The sequence below is a fragment of the Pomacea canaliculata genome, linkage group LG14 (assembly GCF_003073045.1).
Source record: "Pomacea canaliculata isolate SZHN2017 linkage group LG14, ASM307304v1, whole genome shotgun sequence".
NCBI lineage: Eukaryota > Metazoa > Mollusca > Gastropoda > Architaenioglossa > Ampullariidae > Pomacea > Pomacea canaliculata.
Window position 1 is genome coordinate 11,570,240 of NC_037603.1, and position 14,566 is coordinate 11,584,805.

Here is a 14,566-nt window from a genome sequence, read left to right on the forward strand (position 1 = left end):
TGATCTTTCCTCATATTTCTGGTTACACTTTTCCAGCCTGTACTCAAGAGAAGGCAATACTTTTGGCCAATATGTAAGCCAGAACCAAAGTCTCGTGGTTAGACCATGACATTCTTTCCTTCGATTTGTTTTTTTTTTGAAATTTGGAAGCTTTGCTAACTTTGTGTTTTGCTTACTTGAAATCAGAATGAAGCATCATCGGGCATTAGAAGTCATGTAAAATTTTTACCTTCAAGATACAATATCTAGATATGAAATATGCTTAGCAGACGATGCACAATGCCCCCCACCCCCTTTTGTTTATCATGCTAAATAAAATGTGAAAATTGTTCTCACAACACTTGATTTGTGCAGGTTGGGATGACAACATTACATTTAACTATCCAAGATATACACAAGGCCATGTAAACCAATCACCTATTAAAATGTAAACATTTTAACAGAGTCTACACAAACGGTGTTTTTTTTTTAAAATTGGAAACTACTAGAATTTGTAAAGCAAGGCCACGTCACTAGAAATGTTGTTATCACAGACGAAGCTCGGACTTAGAGATCCTGATGAAAAATAGAATGTGGACACATCAGGATTTGAAGAACAATAAGCAAAACATCACGACAATTCTCTGTGACGAAAATGATTTCACAAAACACGGATGATTTGAATTTGAATTTTTATCTAAAGCAGGTTTTGAAAGCAAGGGATTGTGATTGGTAATAGAAAGCATTAGCATTACATGTGAAGTCTGATATAAAGATTTAAAAAAGTTCACATACCTACTACAAGCATTTATATACAATAAAAAGTATCAGATAATATTTTAAAATATTATTAGAAGTAAAAAAGTATACATTTATATTTTCAATATCGGAAACTGTGAAATATTCCTTTTAACAACAAATAGAAGCATAACCTTTGGCAAATTGAAATCCCTTTTATGTAAATGTCACATCCGCTCACATTGAAGTGTTGCTAAACCATATCTCTAGACAAAGCTTTGGTTTACAACAATTTTTGTTTTATCTGTAAGTTTGATTAAATTGCTGTTTGATTGTCTATTTTTGTAACCAAGACCTTTGTTTCCAAGTTATCTGTGCTTTTTTAGTCTATCCCCTAACTTAACAATTTCTCATCACGAGCAGGTAGCACTGGAAAGGCACTGCTGGGGCTAATAATCAACATTGACGAAAGTGTACAGATATTTGGTATATAGTGAGTACAGACAGTGCACAAAGATACAAGGCAATAGAAAAAAATCCTCAAGTAAACTTCAGCAGAAGTCATGGATTCTTTTTATAACTGCTTCCTTTCCAGCACAGAAAAAATGAAGATTTCCCCATTGTTTATCTAAAAAGAAAAGTGCATACGATATAAGGACAAAAAAAGCATTCTATCATATTTGCCGTTTGTTGCAACAGTTTGAAGAAGATTACATCCTTGCAATTATCTAAAAAGACAAGATTTGTTATCCATAAGAAGTATGATGCATATGGATTGCTTTAAGATGGCCATCATGTCATTCTAAAGAAAATTTTAAAGAGAAAAGCCTAAGCTGCATTGAAGGACTCGATCTGGCATAGAAGACTCCTCATCCAGAACCTTCTTGGTAAGTCAAAGGGACGACCTGTCGTCTGATATTATTTGCCACAAAATAGTACAAGGACTTGTTTATCCTGTACTTAAAATGCAATGTAAAATGCTCTTAAAACAACTTGCTTGTTTATATGTCTTTCTATCAAATAGTACAAGGACTTGCTTGTTTATACATATCGCTCGAATAAGGGAAAGAGGTGAAGGGAAGACGAAGGGAGTAATACTTTGTGTGGACGGGTGGCTGGTTGGACGGACAATGAACATATTGAACAATATGAAGCAGGTGCGGATGAAGTCATCACTAGTTGACTTGCTTTGTTTGCACTGTCCTTTGCAAAGAATTTCAAACTGTATGTAAAAAGCTGTTAAGTATTATTAAATACCAATTTTGGCATGCTTCCGGGTGTAAATGCGTAAAATCTGTGTCTATTGTATGTCTTCAAGATAATGCATACCTTATATAAACAGCTCAGTCTATTAAAATATGCTTAACATTTACAATGTTCACAAACACCATTGTATGTATTGTTCAGTCGAAAATGACAATTTCTTTCTTGTGAAAGTTATCTGAAAAGAAAAATGAAACCAAACTGCTGTCATTAAAAAGGTGCATCATATGTCCAGTCAGACCTCGTGATCTTCAAAATCCACCAACAATGTCTAGAAGTGAAGGTGTTTTCATAAAGATCAACACCTAATTTCTACGAATCCAATCAATCAACTATGTAGCCATGTCTAATATAAAAAGTACATAGCTCTCTATTAAGTAACACAGTCTGAAGCCTGGAAACAATCTTGATAAACATTTTCTTCAGATAAAATTGTCTCAGGCTGCACAAAAATTTTTTTGAAAAACGTGATTTTATGGTGTGAGAAAATAGTGCTCAAACGGTTCAAGGCCAAAGGTCAACAATGAATTCAATTTATGCAGCCATATAGATAATTGCAACAACAAAAACATCAACAACACCAACGTCAATCAAGATTAACAGCACGAGTACCAAAAAAGCACAGACAACAAGAATGATGCCATCATGAAAAGTACCTGGCATACAATAAGGAGGAATGTCAAGACAGATAAAAATTCAGCAGTTTGTCCTTGCTTTTCAAGGCAGTTGTCATCATCTACAGGCACTTCAAACATGTGCGAAACGATTTCTGCCGTCTTCCTTGGCGAAAGTCCAAAAATATCCCGTTTATCTACTCCAAAAGCTTCATTCTTTGAGTTATTTGTAAAAAGAATCTTCCAAAGTCCCCAGAAAACGCTGGTTCCTGGGAAATCGGATAGCCGAGTGGACAGAGCTTGGTATCCGAAGTGAGAGGCGGTTCGATACCCGTGTAGAGCAAAAAAAAAAAAAAAAAAAAAAAAACAAAAAACAAATAACCCTAGTCATACCGGGTGGGTGGAATGGGTACCTGACTCCATAGAGGGTTGGAGAAAAGGCGGAGAGCGAGAGATGGGCCCTGCCTTCACGTAAAGCTAACCCCGAGAAAACTGAGTCTCTAACACCTCACTCCCCAACAATCTGAAAAAGGTCAGAAGACGACCTTTACCCTCACCCTACCTGCCGAAAGGTCAGCTACAGGATCGCTCACTGGTATGTTGCAAAATATTTTGCATTAAACTCGGTCCACTCGTGCAACTAAAACAGTAAATAAATAAAGTTAATGAAAACGCTGCGTTCCACACTTGTCTCCTTGGCTTCCTGCTGGATAATTTCTCTCGTTTAGCATAAAAATCGCATTTCGCATATCGACCTTTCCACCACCTCGTCCCCACAACAATCACCCAACGACCTATTCTGCTATAAATAACAGCTTGGACTTGCTGCGCGGCTTCCGGCGCAAGGTGTCGGGGCGGTGACCAGCATCCGGTTCATCCGAGTTCAGCCGCAAGATGTCGGCCGTCTTCTTGGCCATGGCCAGGGACGGTCAGAGCATCGTACTTGGCCATGATCTCGTCGCGGATGGACCAAGCCGACTCACGCCCCGCCCGCCGCTCGGCGCCGGAACCTGCCCGTACATCGAAAGGTTTGTTGTGGAGAGGGTCCCACAGGTTCGAATCCTGCGACTCCATGTGCCGCTGGTACTGCGACTGGGTGATGGGGACGATCTCGATGGGGCGGCTACCCGCCAGACGGTTGAAGTCCTGAGCCTTTGTGAACAGGTTTGACAGGCTCCATGCCCTCCCGCCTCTGGTCGCTTCTGTAAACACACAAGACTATCATGAAAGAAGGATGGCATTGACATACTCAAACTGACATATGAATTGTCAGTGGTGTGAGTGTGTGTGAGAGAGAGAGAGGGATAGAGTGTGAGAGATGTAGAGATGCCTACAAATGGTCTAGATGTAATATTGTCTGTTTTTTCCTTTATCCTTTGTAACTAGAACTTTTCCATGCTCAAATTGTCCATTGGGATTATTGAAGTTGGTCATTGCCATTGCCATTGCCATTGCCATTGCCATTGCCATTGTCATTGTCATCGTCATTGTCATTGTCGGTGTGTTCTAAACACAATACAGCGTTGTGTAACTGGGGGAAAGAAACTACTAGAAGAAATGTTACCTTATTTCCTCCAGCTTCTTTTCTCGCATGAAAGCTTCCACCCTGTCCTCTTGCTTCTTCTCCTGGTTGTTGACTTTCTCGTCAAGCTTTTCTCGCTCTCTCTCTAAGGTCCCCGAGTTTCTGTCATTTCTGTCGCTCAGGATAAAACTCTCAATTTTCTGGTCCTGAAACAAAACATTTCCCGAACCTTCAATTCTATTTTATTCAATGTCTGTGTGTTTAGTCAGTACACCTGGCGGCAATTAGTGACTTAGAGACTTTCCAGGTGTTAGCTCACCTGTCTGGACTCGGGTCGTTTCCCTGCAGTCGGGGCTATTTTGTGGGGAGTATCCCATGGCAACGGGCTCTTCTTAGTTTCCTCGTATCTGACATCAGAGAAGGACGAGTCATCCAGCCATGTTCCGCCACTTACAGTCTTCACACCTTCTTTCTCTCTGGCATTGTAGTGATCACCATTTTGAAGAAGGTTAGTGCTGCTGTTTCCTGTAAACGACCCGCTGTCGTCTTCATTTTGAAATCGTTTGTGTTTTCGTCTGGAAAAACAGGAAAATAAAATTCAGAATGCACATACGATTGATGGTAAATTCCTTTAATATGAATTTTAATTATCTCTTTATATGTGAATACGTGTATGTGTGTGTGAGTATTTTTTTTTTCATTTTATTAACAGACGTACAGGGAAGTCACCAGCTTTTTTTATTTAAATTTTGTCAAAAGGATTTTTATTGCTGCATCGATCAAGTTTATCGATTAATGAAACGGGGGCTTTTAGCAAAAACATGATTACGAACTTAAGGCCAGCAGGAAGAAAATATGCACACACGCATGAAAACACACACACACACACACACACACACACACACACACACACACACACACACACACACACACACACACACACACACACACACACACACACACACACACACGACACACACACAGACACACATCGCTGATTTCACACAGACCGGTATTACAAGAAGTCTTGCAGCTTGTGAAGTCAAAACCTCGTCAGTCCAGTTTGATGCCAATCCATAATGCACTCGGAACTCACCTTCGAATGTATTTCCGAAGCTTGTAGACGCAGTAGATGACACTGCACCCGCCGTAAACAAGGACCATGAGGGGCAGGACACAGTACATGGCCAGGTTGTTGTTGTGGCGTAGAACTCCTCGATCTTCTCCCACAAAGTCTTGCTGCCCTCATACTCAGCTGTGGTGGGGCTCTCTGTAGTTTCACCATCTGACGGGTGGGCAATGAGATAAAATAAATAAAAACAATTGCTTGTTTATAGAGTTTCTATCCCACTAACAAAGGTGGACTCAAGGTACTGACATGTACACGGGTAGATGAAACTGGAGTACCCGTGTTTATTAACAGAGTATGATGCTTTGTGTCCATTGTAAGATGAAGGCTTCTTTTCTGTTGTCCTTCAAGAAGCCTGTCAGATGGGGTGGGGAAGAATGTGTTTATTGTAATTTTTAAAAAAAAATCAGTTTATTTGAGGGAATGTGGGAACCCTTGTCCTGATTGTCGACCTGACAAATCTTTTGTCAAACACTTTAGACATAACACTCAGATCACTATCCTCTGATTGCCCCTTGTCACAACATTATCTGACAAATTGTTTGTCCCAACAATGTCTGACAACACACTTTTACACACCTGCAGACCTCTCGTGGCGAACAAGTGAAATGCTGTCATCGATGAGCAGTCCATCGTCGGAGTAGATGTCGAGTTCTCCAGAAGTCGTCGACGAGACAGCAAGAGGACAGACTGTCTCCTCTGAGCACTTTGCTTCGACCTGTCTGCTCCTTTGTCACACAAAACCCATACATTGATTATTGCTTCATTAATTTTGCACACCTGGAAACAGTTGTTGTTTAAAGCCAGACTTGTTTTCAAAGAGTATTGTCATCCTCCCTTCCCTCACTACCACATCAGGTTTTATTTTTCCTTTCTCGTACTTTTCGTGTCATGTTTTTTTTTCTCTGTATGTGTGTAAAAGAAAGTGATAGGGATTGTCTGACAGAAAGAATCAAATTTTTTTCATATACAACAATGCTTTTAATATCGCCTTTGCATTGCCATGTTAAAATTATGCTTCATATTATCACTATCTCCTTTCCTTCTTCTTGCTTTTCCTCTTCATTCATCAAAATCACTGAAGTTTACACCTGGAGATAGTTTTGAGGTTTGTACTAGTAGCACACGGCAATATTATTACTGAGGTTAAATAATTGATTTCCATCTTTGCCCACCATCATGAAAACGGAATCTGTTGTCTATGAAAGCTCGGTAGAAGCAGTTGCTCTTTATTAATTGTGTTGTGTTCAAACCCTTCCTTCAGCCTCTGGTTGCCTGGCGACGTTGCGATGACATTGGCTTTTGATTTCTGCTCTGATTCCTTTTCGTTTGTCTGCGAGAGGAATGGCCTGGCATGGAGACTGGTAGGAATGAAACATTACTTGGTGCCACGAAATGTTGTCCGACAGCAAACAGGCCTGGAGTCTGATGTTCATCATCTGATGATGTTCATCATCATGTCAGAGGGCAGTTTCTGTGATAAACTTCTAATTTATGTCTTGTCTGCCTCGTCAGGATACAAACTAATCTTTTCAGACAGTTTTTTTCTTTCTTCTCTTTCTTGGAAGATTTCAGGCCCTGGAAGAGAGTCTTTCATATTGTCTAACTGTCCATGCCTCTGGTCTGTTGTCTATCTGTTCATGCCTCTTTTGATGGCTTTAGGACTTGTTTTCATAATGTCCCTCGCCTTCAACATGTTTATACTCTTATTGTGTCCCCGAAGCATTTTCGAATAATTCAGTCATTGATTTGTTTCCCTCCCTCCTCTGTTAGATGTACTGGCACGCGACAAAGGAATTATTGATTGTCTCGGGACTAAACTCGTTGTGGAACAAACATCTCACATCAAATAACAATTGATTAATAAAAGCTTCTGTACAAAATCCGGAATGTTCTACGCAGTAGGAATGAGCACACCTTTTGGTTATAACAAAAATCGTGTAACGATGAAATGCATTTTGAAAGAGGAAAGAAGTCTTGTTGGTGTGTGTGTGTATCTGTGTGTATGTGTGTGAGGGGCGCATGTGTATGTAATTTATTGCTATAATGACAGACCATTTTTTTTTTTTTTTCCAGATAACTACTAAAACGAGGCAGGTGTGTACAAAGCTTCCGGTTAAGTCATATTCATTGTTTGGGCTCACCGAGACTAACAGCTAAGCGTTGGTCTCGGCAGACACCGCCACCGTGTCCACCTATATATGTCCATGATGTGTTTGACTTCAAAGCAGAAGGTACCCAGTTCAAGGGTCATTGAGTCTTCGACTGAAAATTCTAGCAGCTGGCGACCTGTCAATGAATGCAAATGATGACTGATGGAGGTCGGAGGGAGAAGGTTATAATCCTCTTTCCACATGACTAGACATGGTGAACCACCGACTTTATTACCTCTGTAAATGCGGCCCTTGACTTTCCCAGAACCAGTCATCTGTATGCTCTAATTATCATACAATAATAATCATATTGCTGTGTTTGCCTCACTTTGCCTGCTGCCTTGTTCATGTTCATTTAATTTCGTTGCAGGGACTTGTTTACAGACATTAAATTAGGACATCACAAGTAACTACATCAGTGGCATGATCGACAGACATGATGAAATAACGGACAGAGGTCGCTATGGCCGACTTCTATTTCTCCGTTTGGTGACACCAGCAGAATCTTTCTCCGGTCTGTCGAAGAATATTGACAACAATAATGACTAGTTCCCATTCCAACGACTCAAGCGTTTATACAAAGAGATATAAATGAAGTAGATATATGATAATTATATGATATACGTTTGACAGAAGGTGTCTGCGTACCAGAAACATTTATTTCTTTTGGCTTGATGCGTGTGTACCCGAGATTTGACTATTGATATGCACCCTGTCTCCTTATCGATCAGTCAGTCCACAGTCGGCCAGTCAAACACACAGTAACACTGTGAATATGTGGACTGTGGCAAATACAATGTGGGAAGCTTGTATTGGGGCTGACGTCATGTTGACTGGTTTTTGTTTTGTTGTTGTTTGTTTGTTTGTTTGTTTGTTTGTTTGTTTGTTTGTTTGTTTGTTTGTTCTGGACTAGGGACGTGGACGAATGGATGGTTCATAAAGGACAAACGATGGACACTGTATGAGAATCAGGACACACTTGCCCATGGCCACCCGCTTCACAGCCCCACCCACAATTTCTCTCTCACATACACCAAGAAGAGAACATGGGGGAGAAGAAAATAAGACAACCATCAATCAAAAAAATAATATACAAGTTAAAATTTATATATCTATATATACGAGAAAATAAAGAACCAAACGTTAAGTGTATGAATGGAAGAATAAATAAAAGCAATGAGATATTTACCTGACGGAGGGAAGCTGTACAGCAGCAAAGTGAGAGTCAGTGTCTGAAGAAAGCGAACCATGTCTGACGTCCCTCGTCGTATCCTCAACTCACATTGTACCCGAGTACCCACAGGTCTGGTGTGCATTTGAAGTCAACGATCCCGCTTCTGCGACGCAATGCAGGTGAAAATGAGTTGTTCCGGCGCCGACCGCTAGAGGTCGCCCGGGCTGCTAGGGAACTACAGCGTCAGTCGTGTCGCGCGCAGGAATACAAGTGTCGCTTTCGAGCGCGCAGGCTCTGATCGCGTTACCACTGACAAAAAAGAACAGTGCCGGGCTAAGGTTTAGCTTCGCAAACAATGGCCGAGCGGTGAGATATTGCTGATCGATGTCCTGTCCTGTCCTGTCCTGTCCTGTCCTGTCCTGTCCTGTCGCTCTGTGGTCCACACTGTCCAACATTGTAGCTGAACAGGACCTAGTGTTTATGTGTCTGCATGAGCAAATATTTGTCTAAGAAGGATTGAGAGAGATGCACTCTCTGACTCACACACACAAACAAACACACTTACTTTCCATGATAACTAAAAGGCGGATGTGGACAAACAATGCGCGAAAGAAATCAATAGCGCGCGTGTATGTGTGTGCGTGTGTGGGTGCGTACTTGCTTATGTGTGTGTGTGTGTGAGAGAGAGAGCTGGTTGGCATCAGTGACTGATGACTGTTTGTCCTCTCTGTTGACTTTTGCCATACTCAGTCTCTGCAGAGCATGTTTGTGCCTTTCTCTGTGTACCTGTCAGTTCGCTTAAATTTTTTTAAGAAACAACAACAAAAAAAAAAAAAAAAAAAAAACGGAAGCTGTGTTCTACATCACAAACTGTTATGAAGGGGATAAATAGGTGACACGGAACCTTTAGTTCACAGACTGCCTTGAATGTATGTGAAGCTTGAGGAAACAGAGTCTATCATGCGTGAAGCAGGTTCCTCGCGCACAAAAGCACCAAAGCGTGATAAACAGCGAGCTTTCTCTTTGTGCCTCGGCATTATTATTTTATTTTTGTTTAGGTCTGAGAAACCAGTGGTGCAAGTAACCAGACAAGATGACCCGATGATTACGATGACAGGTAGTGATGTCCTTTCCGCTTCATTGCTTCTATTGCAATATGTTCTGTGTCGAATCGACCATTCTTATCAAGTAACCGAAGGGTGGTTAAGCCAGTAACCTGTTTATTATTTCTTGTGCTGGAGATGTTGAAGTGTTTGATTTAACAGTTTTTATACATATTTTCTTATTATGTATGGAAATGTAATTTCGATTATAATTTAATCTTAAAAAGACGAAGAGCTGCTGAAGAACTATCTCCATCCCTTGCTTTAATATAGTGTATGCTTCTGTAGATGACTGTAGCGATGACTATCATCATCTCTCAGTTCGTGATGCTGTGGCAAACCATGGAGCATGGACACGTTTGCTGCTTGTTCATTGGTTGTCACCATGACAACGCAGACCTAAGCTCCTACGTCACGGCTGTGCAATCCCGTGTCACGTGTCTGTGTTTGCAGGTTTTATCTCGGGGATAGAAGTGAGTCGCTTGTGCAGCTTCTGGCACTTAACATCTTGTACTAACTAAACCCGGTCTTTACAAACCGAGCTTTTGCTAACAAAGATTTTAAATATCGTCTGTCATCGTTGATAATAATGTTTTCTGATGTTGGAGAGTTTAGTGACAGAATGTGAAACCTGCCAACAGATCTTCTACATTACCTTGTAATGCTACATTGATTCTGTTTTCCAGTTTTAAAGATTAATGACACTGATGACCTTCGACCTTCAACACCGCTGGTTATTATTTATTAACTCCTCTTCTGTTTTCAGGTTCGATTTCAGCACTGTCCTCTAAATCCTGTCTACTTCTGGAACATTCTATGCTGAGTTTCCAGGTGCCATATCACATGTCTCACTGTGGATCATACTTTCCTTTGTTCTTTTTATTTATTTATTTTCAGTCTTTGTCCTAAATCTTCTTTTCCCTAGAATTGTCATTAATACCATTGCTGCAGAGTGTAGATGATTCTGTTATTGTTGATGCTGAGGTTGGTCGAAATGGAGGTAACAGTGGTAGATGTGTTAGTGGTAATAAACTAATGGAAAATATCAATGAATAAATAGGTGAACCAGAGAAAGAATATTTTCCTGAAAAGAGAACAAAGCATAATATATTATTTTATCCCTCTCTCTATTATAATCAATGAAACTGTATCTCAAGTGACCAATCCATGGGCAAGGTATACAAGGTGTCTGGAGAATTATGAACCAGAAAAGAGCACAGACCGGCAAATGACAAATCTGGCGGCAGACAACTGATACCTTTATTACCTATGATCGACCATCGATTACCTTTGCTGTCGCTAAGCACCAACCCGGGTAGTCACATCGATCTGCTTCTCACCGTCCTCTGGTCACAGCTTCCAGAAGTTTATTGAATGTTCTAAGCGGCCTTTCTACCCTGACAGCTGTCTCTGATCTCGGGGTGACAGTACATCGGGGTATTCTGTTGGAATCCCAGACCAGAGTGACAAACGTGTGTGACGTGTGCAAAATACGAAACCAGATGGAGTCTACGAACACAGGAAAATGTCACAAGAATTCTGATTGTCCGCAGAGGAGACCTAGATGCTTGACAATGAACGAGAGGAAGAAGACGATGGACCCAGACAGACAACAAGGAGAGAGAATGTCCACTGTTGATGGATTTCTGAGAAAGGTACAGCAGGAAGGACTAATAACGAATGGAACACTTGGGCAGTCAATGAAATAACCGAGTCGGAAGACAGACAGACAGACAGACAGACAGAGAGGCAGACAGAGAGACAGAATTGACAGAAAGCGTGAAATTGCTTCACCACCAGACATTAATATAAAAGTGTAATTCAATACAAACAATCAATAATACTCCCATTGATCAGACCGTTAACCCTGACTGCTACCATACAAAGGACCTTTCTGACACGAGTGCCATTATTTTCGTGATTTTTTCCCCTGACACAGATATTCTCGGTTCAGTCAAAGCAAGAAGTACATAGGTTTGGTCCAAGTGTCCCTGTCAGCCGTGGAAACAGATGTCCTCCACAAAGATGTCGCTCTGCTGATGTCAACAAATGTTGTCTCAGTTGTGGCTGTGGTTACTGTATTGGAATGGACACAACTTTCTCACAGAAATAGCAGCCTGGTCCTAACTTCTCGACAGCTTCTGTTGTAATGTTCTGTCTGATGGTACACAGAGTGCACTCAGACACAGATGAGGTCACCAGGCCAGGCCGGAAATTGTAAGCTGCGCATGTCGGCGTCCTGCAACAACGCTCACTGCATCGAAGGTGACTTCCGGTAAACTGTTGAGTCTCTTGGCATCGAAAGCACTCATCAATGTGACAGCGAAAGAAATGTCCCATCAGTGGATCTGAAATCGAAGAACAGTATTTGGTTGATAAACTGTCGATGATCACAGAACGACATGAGAGCAAGTGCACAACCACACGTTCAGGAATAAGTAAAAACACAGAAAAATCCTGAGTAGGGGCTTGGATAGAATGGTTCATATTAAAACTACTTAATAATGTTCATGAGTGTTTTTTTCTTTAAGTTGGAAAATTAGTAGAAAATGTTTGGGTTTTTTTTTTTTTTTTTTTTTTTTTTTTGAGAGCATGTAAATCACATGTTTGGGTAGAAAGGGTTAGATAAGACAAAAGAATGGACAGAGAGTGGACAGCCCCTACACACAGGTTTCTGCTGTAGGAGTCCCTTCTGTCGACTCTGTAGTAGCAACTATCGAGTGGGTAGTCGAGGACACAGCCTCGGAAGTCGAAGTAGTGGTCAATGAAGATGTTGATGTGGTGGTGTGGCCAGTGATGGAGTTTTGCTGGAGGTTGGGATCTCCAGGAGGCGGTGGTGGCGGCGGGAGCCTCTGATCTCTAGGAGGCTGGCTGCTAGAAATTATTCAACACACCATGGGTTGGTGACCACATGCTAAAAAAAAAAAATCACTTATGGTTCTATAAGCAATGACACTTACATTAAAACACCAGCCAAAAAGATGAATTTAAATGAAGATAATATTAGGAAAAGCAATCAACAACCACAAGGCTTAACTTTATATGAAAACATAACAGTAATCCTCCCTTCTCAACAGTAAAAGTTTTTGATTAAATGTTCACATGACAAGATGGTTTCTGAAGCTTCTGATGTCAAAAACTACGATATACGGTCTGTCGCTGTTGTCGCTCCTCTTGAAGTGACTCAGTGTACCAGTTGAACACAGGAAGATAAAAGAAAAACAAAACAAAAAAAAGGCAAAAAATGCACTACTTAAAAATTTTACAATCATTTAAAGACATTATATTACTTTTAAAATCCAAAACTTACAAAAATTTAAAAAAATATATTCACGAAAGTTGTACACTTTTATCAGTCTGGTAAGAAATCAAATACCAAAACATGAAAGAAAAAGCGGCCGCCATGAGATGCCCACACGCACGCTCGAGCCCTCGCTCATCTTCCCATGATTTTCCGCATAAGAAAATAGCAAGATTGTGAAAAAATTTGAACTTTTTTGGGAAAGTTTGTCTTACTATTTTTTTCTTAACTTCTGTCATTATTCTCTTTCTTTCTATTTTGTTTCCTTTTTTTTCTTCTTCTTCTTTTTTCTTTCATTTTTTTTTTCGCCCTTTAATGTTTCCTTTTTTTCTAAACTCCAAGAGAGTATTACAACTGGTCTCCTCAGATATGTCGATGTCTACTTATATATGAATGTTAGTGTTTATAACTCCTAGCTGTTTTTTCCCCCGTCAGCTAATGCAAGAAACATCGGTTCATAACAGGCGCAAAAAGGAAAAAAACTAATGAAAAGATCTACAATTGTAGCTGTACATCATACACAAAATACAAGTAAAACACAGGTTTACCTGATACACCTGAGGACACAGAAGAACGCTTGGAGAGTAAGCAGAGCAGGTGGCATCAGACGAACCATGATGAGTGTTGAATCCAAAACAACTGAGGTCCAAGCCATACATATATAATAATTATCTTCTTGATTGCTTGAGAGTCCATTCTGATTGGTCGCAACAGAAAATGTGTGAAATACAGACTATTTTCATTGGAGACTGGAAGAGTATGCTCCGGCCAAAGCAAAGCCTATTAGCGACTAACAAATAATGCAAACGAAATCCTAGTGTCATCCCTATCCTCCAACATTCCTTGTTCCACCCAGGTGTCACGCAGGGTGTGAGGTGGTCTGTGTGCTGCGCATCAGACATGGAATTGGAGCTGACAAACCACTCTAATGATGATGGCCTAGAGGCTGAAGAAGCTTCTGACGAGGAGTTTGATGTCACACAAACGACAAGTGGACATGGGCCACGTGTTGTGTGCATAGATTCTCGTTAACAACAACAACAACAATAACAACAACAACAACAACAACAACAACAATCGGGAAAGTTTGAACGTTCTATGCACGTACCAATGGGTGCACACATTAATCTTTCTGTTCTCCGCGAACAGTCTATGTCTCTATGACTATCCAACAGGCCAACACTATGATGGTTGTCTTCAATTTTTCAGTCCGGAAATTCTTGAACTCTGGCCATTTCTCAGTGATTGTAAAACTAACCTGATGATCCTACTGCTAGAATTCGGCTATTTTTCAGTGATTGTTTTTGAGACCAGCATCCATCATTATTATGTTTGTGTGGTTATTTTTTTTTTAGTAAAGTGCTTTTAACGTACCTTTAAAGGGAAAGGGGGAGGAAGAGCACTATATCAATAAACGTATTATTATTATTATTATTATTATTATTATTATCATCATCATCATCATCATCATCATCTTTTTGCCAGTCGTCACAGAGGACTTGTCTGACTGTGAAATTTTATGTGAGATGCAATTACTATTTTATTGTCATTCAAACATCTAATAAGACTATATCGATATTTATTTATTAT

The 14,566-nt window shown here is 40.4% G+C and overlaps 2 protein-coding genes across 2 annotated transcripts; both read right to left on the minus strand.

Moving 5' to 3' along the window:
- Window positions 1-1,685: 1,685 nt before the first annotated feature.
- On the minus strand, window positions 1,686-8,862 carry LOC112555662. Its single transcript, XM_025224108.1, has 6 exons — window positions 8,588-8,862; window positions 5,825-5,973; window positions 5,213-5,401; window positions 4,436-4,691; window positions 4,159-4,322; window positions 1,686-3,796 (listed from the first exon to the last, which is right to left on the minus strand). The coding sequence occupies exons 3-6, from the start codon at window positions 5,299-5,301 to the stop codon at window positions 3,718-3,720; spliced, it is 588 nt and encodes a 195-aa protein (XP_025079893.1). The 5' UTR covers window positions 5,302-5,401; window positions 5,825-5,973; window positions 8,588-8,862; the 3' UTR covers window positions 1,686-3,717.
- A 2,543-nt stretch (window positions 8,863-11,405) lies between these two features.
- Window positions 11,406-13,966, minus strand: LOC112555426. The gene is made up of 3 exons (XM_025223822.1): window positions 13,525-13,966; window positions 12,344-12,549; window positions 11,406-12,023 (listed from the first exon to the last, which is right to left on the minus strand). Exons 1-3 carry the CDS (start codon window positions 13,629-13,631, stop codon window positions 11,749-11,751), a joined length of 588 nt encoding a protein of 195 aa, XP_025079607.1. The 5' UTR covers window positions 13,632-13,966; the 3' UTR covers window positions 11,406-11,748.
- Window positions 13,967-14,566: the final 600 nt, after the last annotated feature.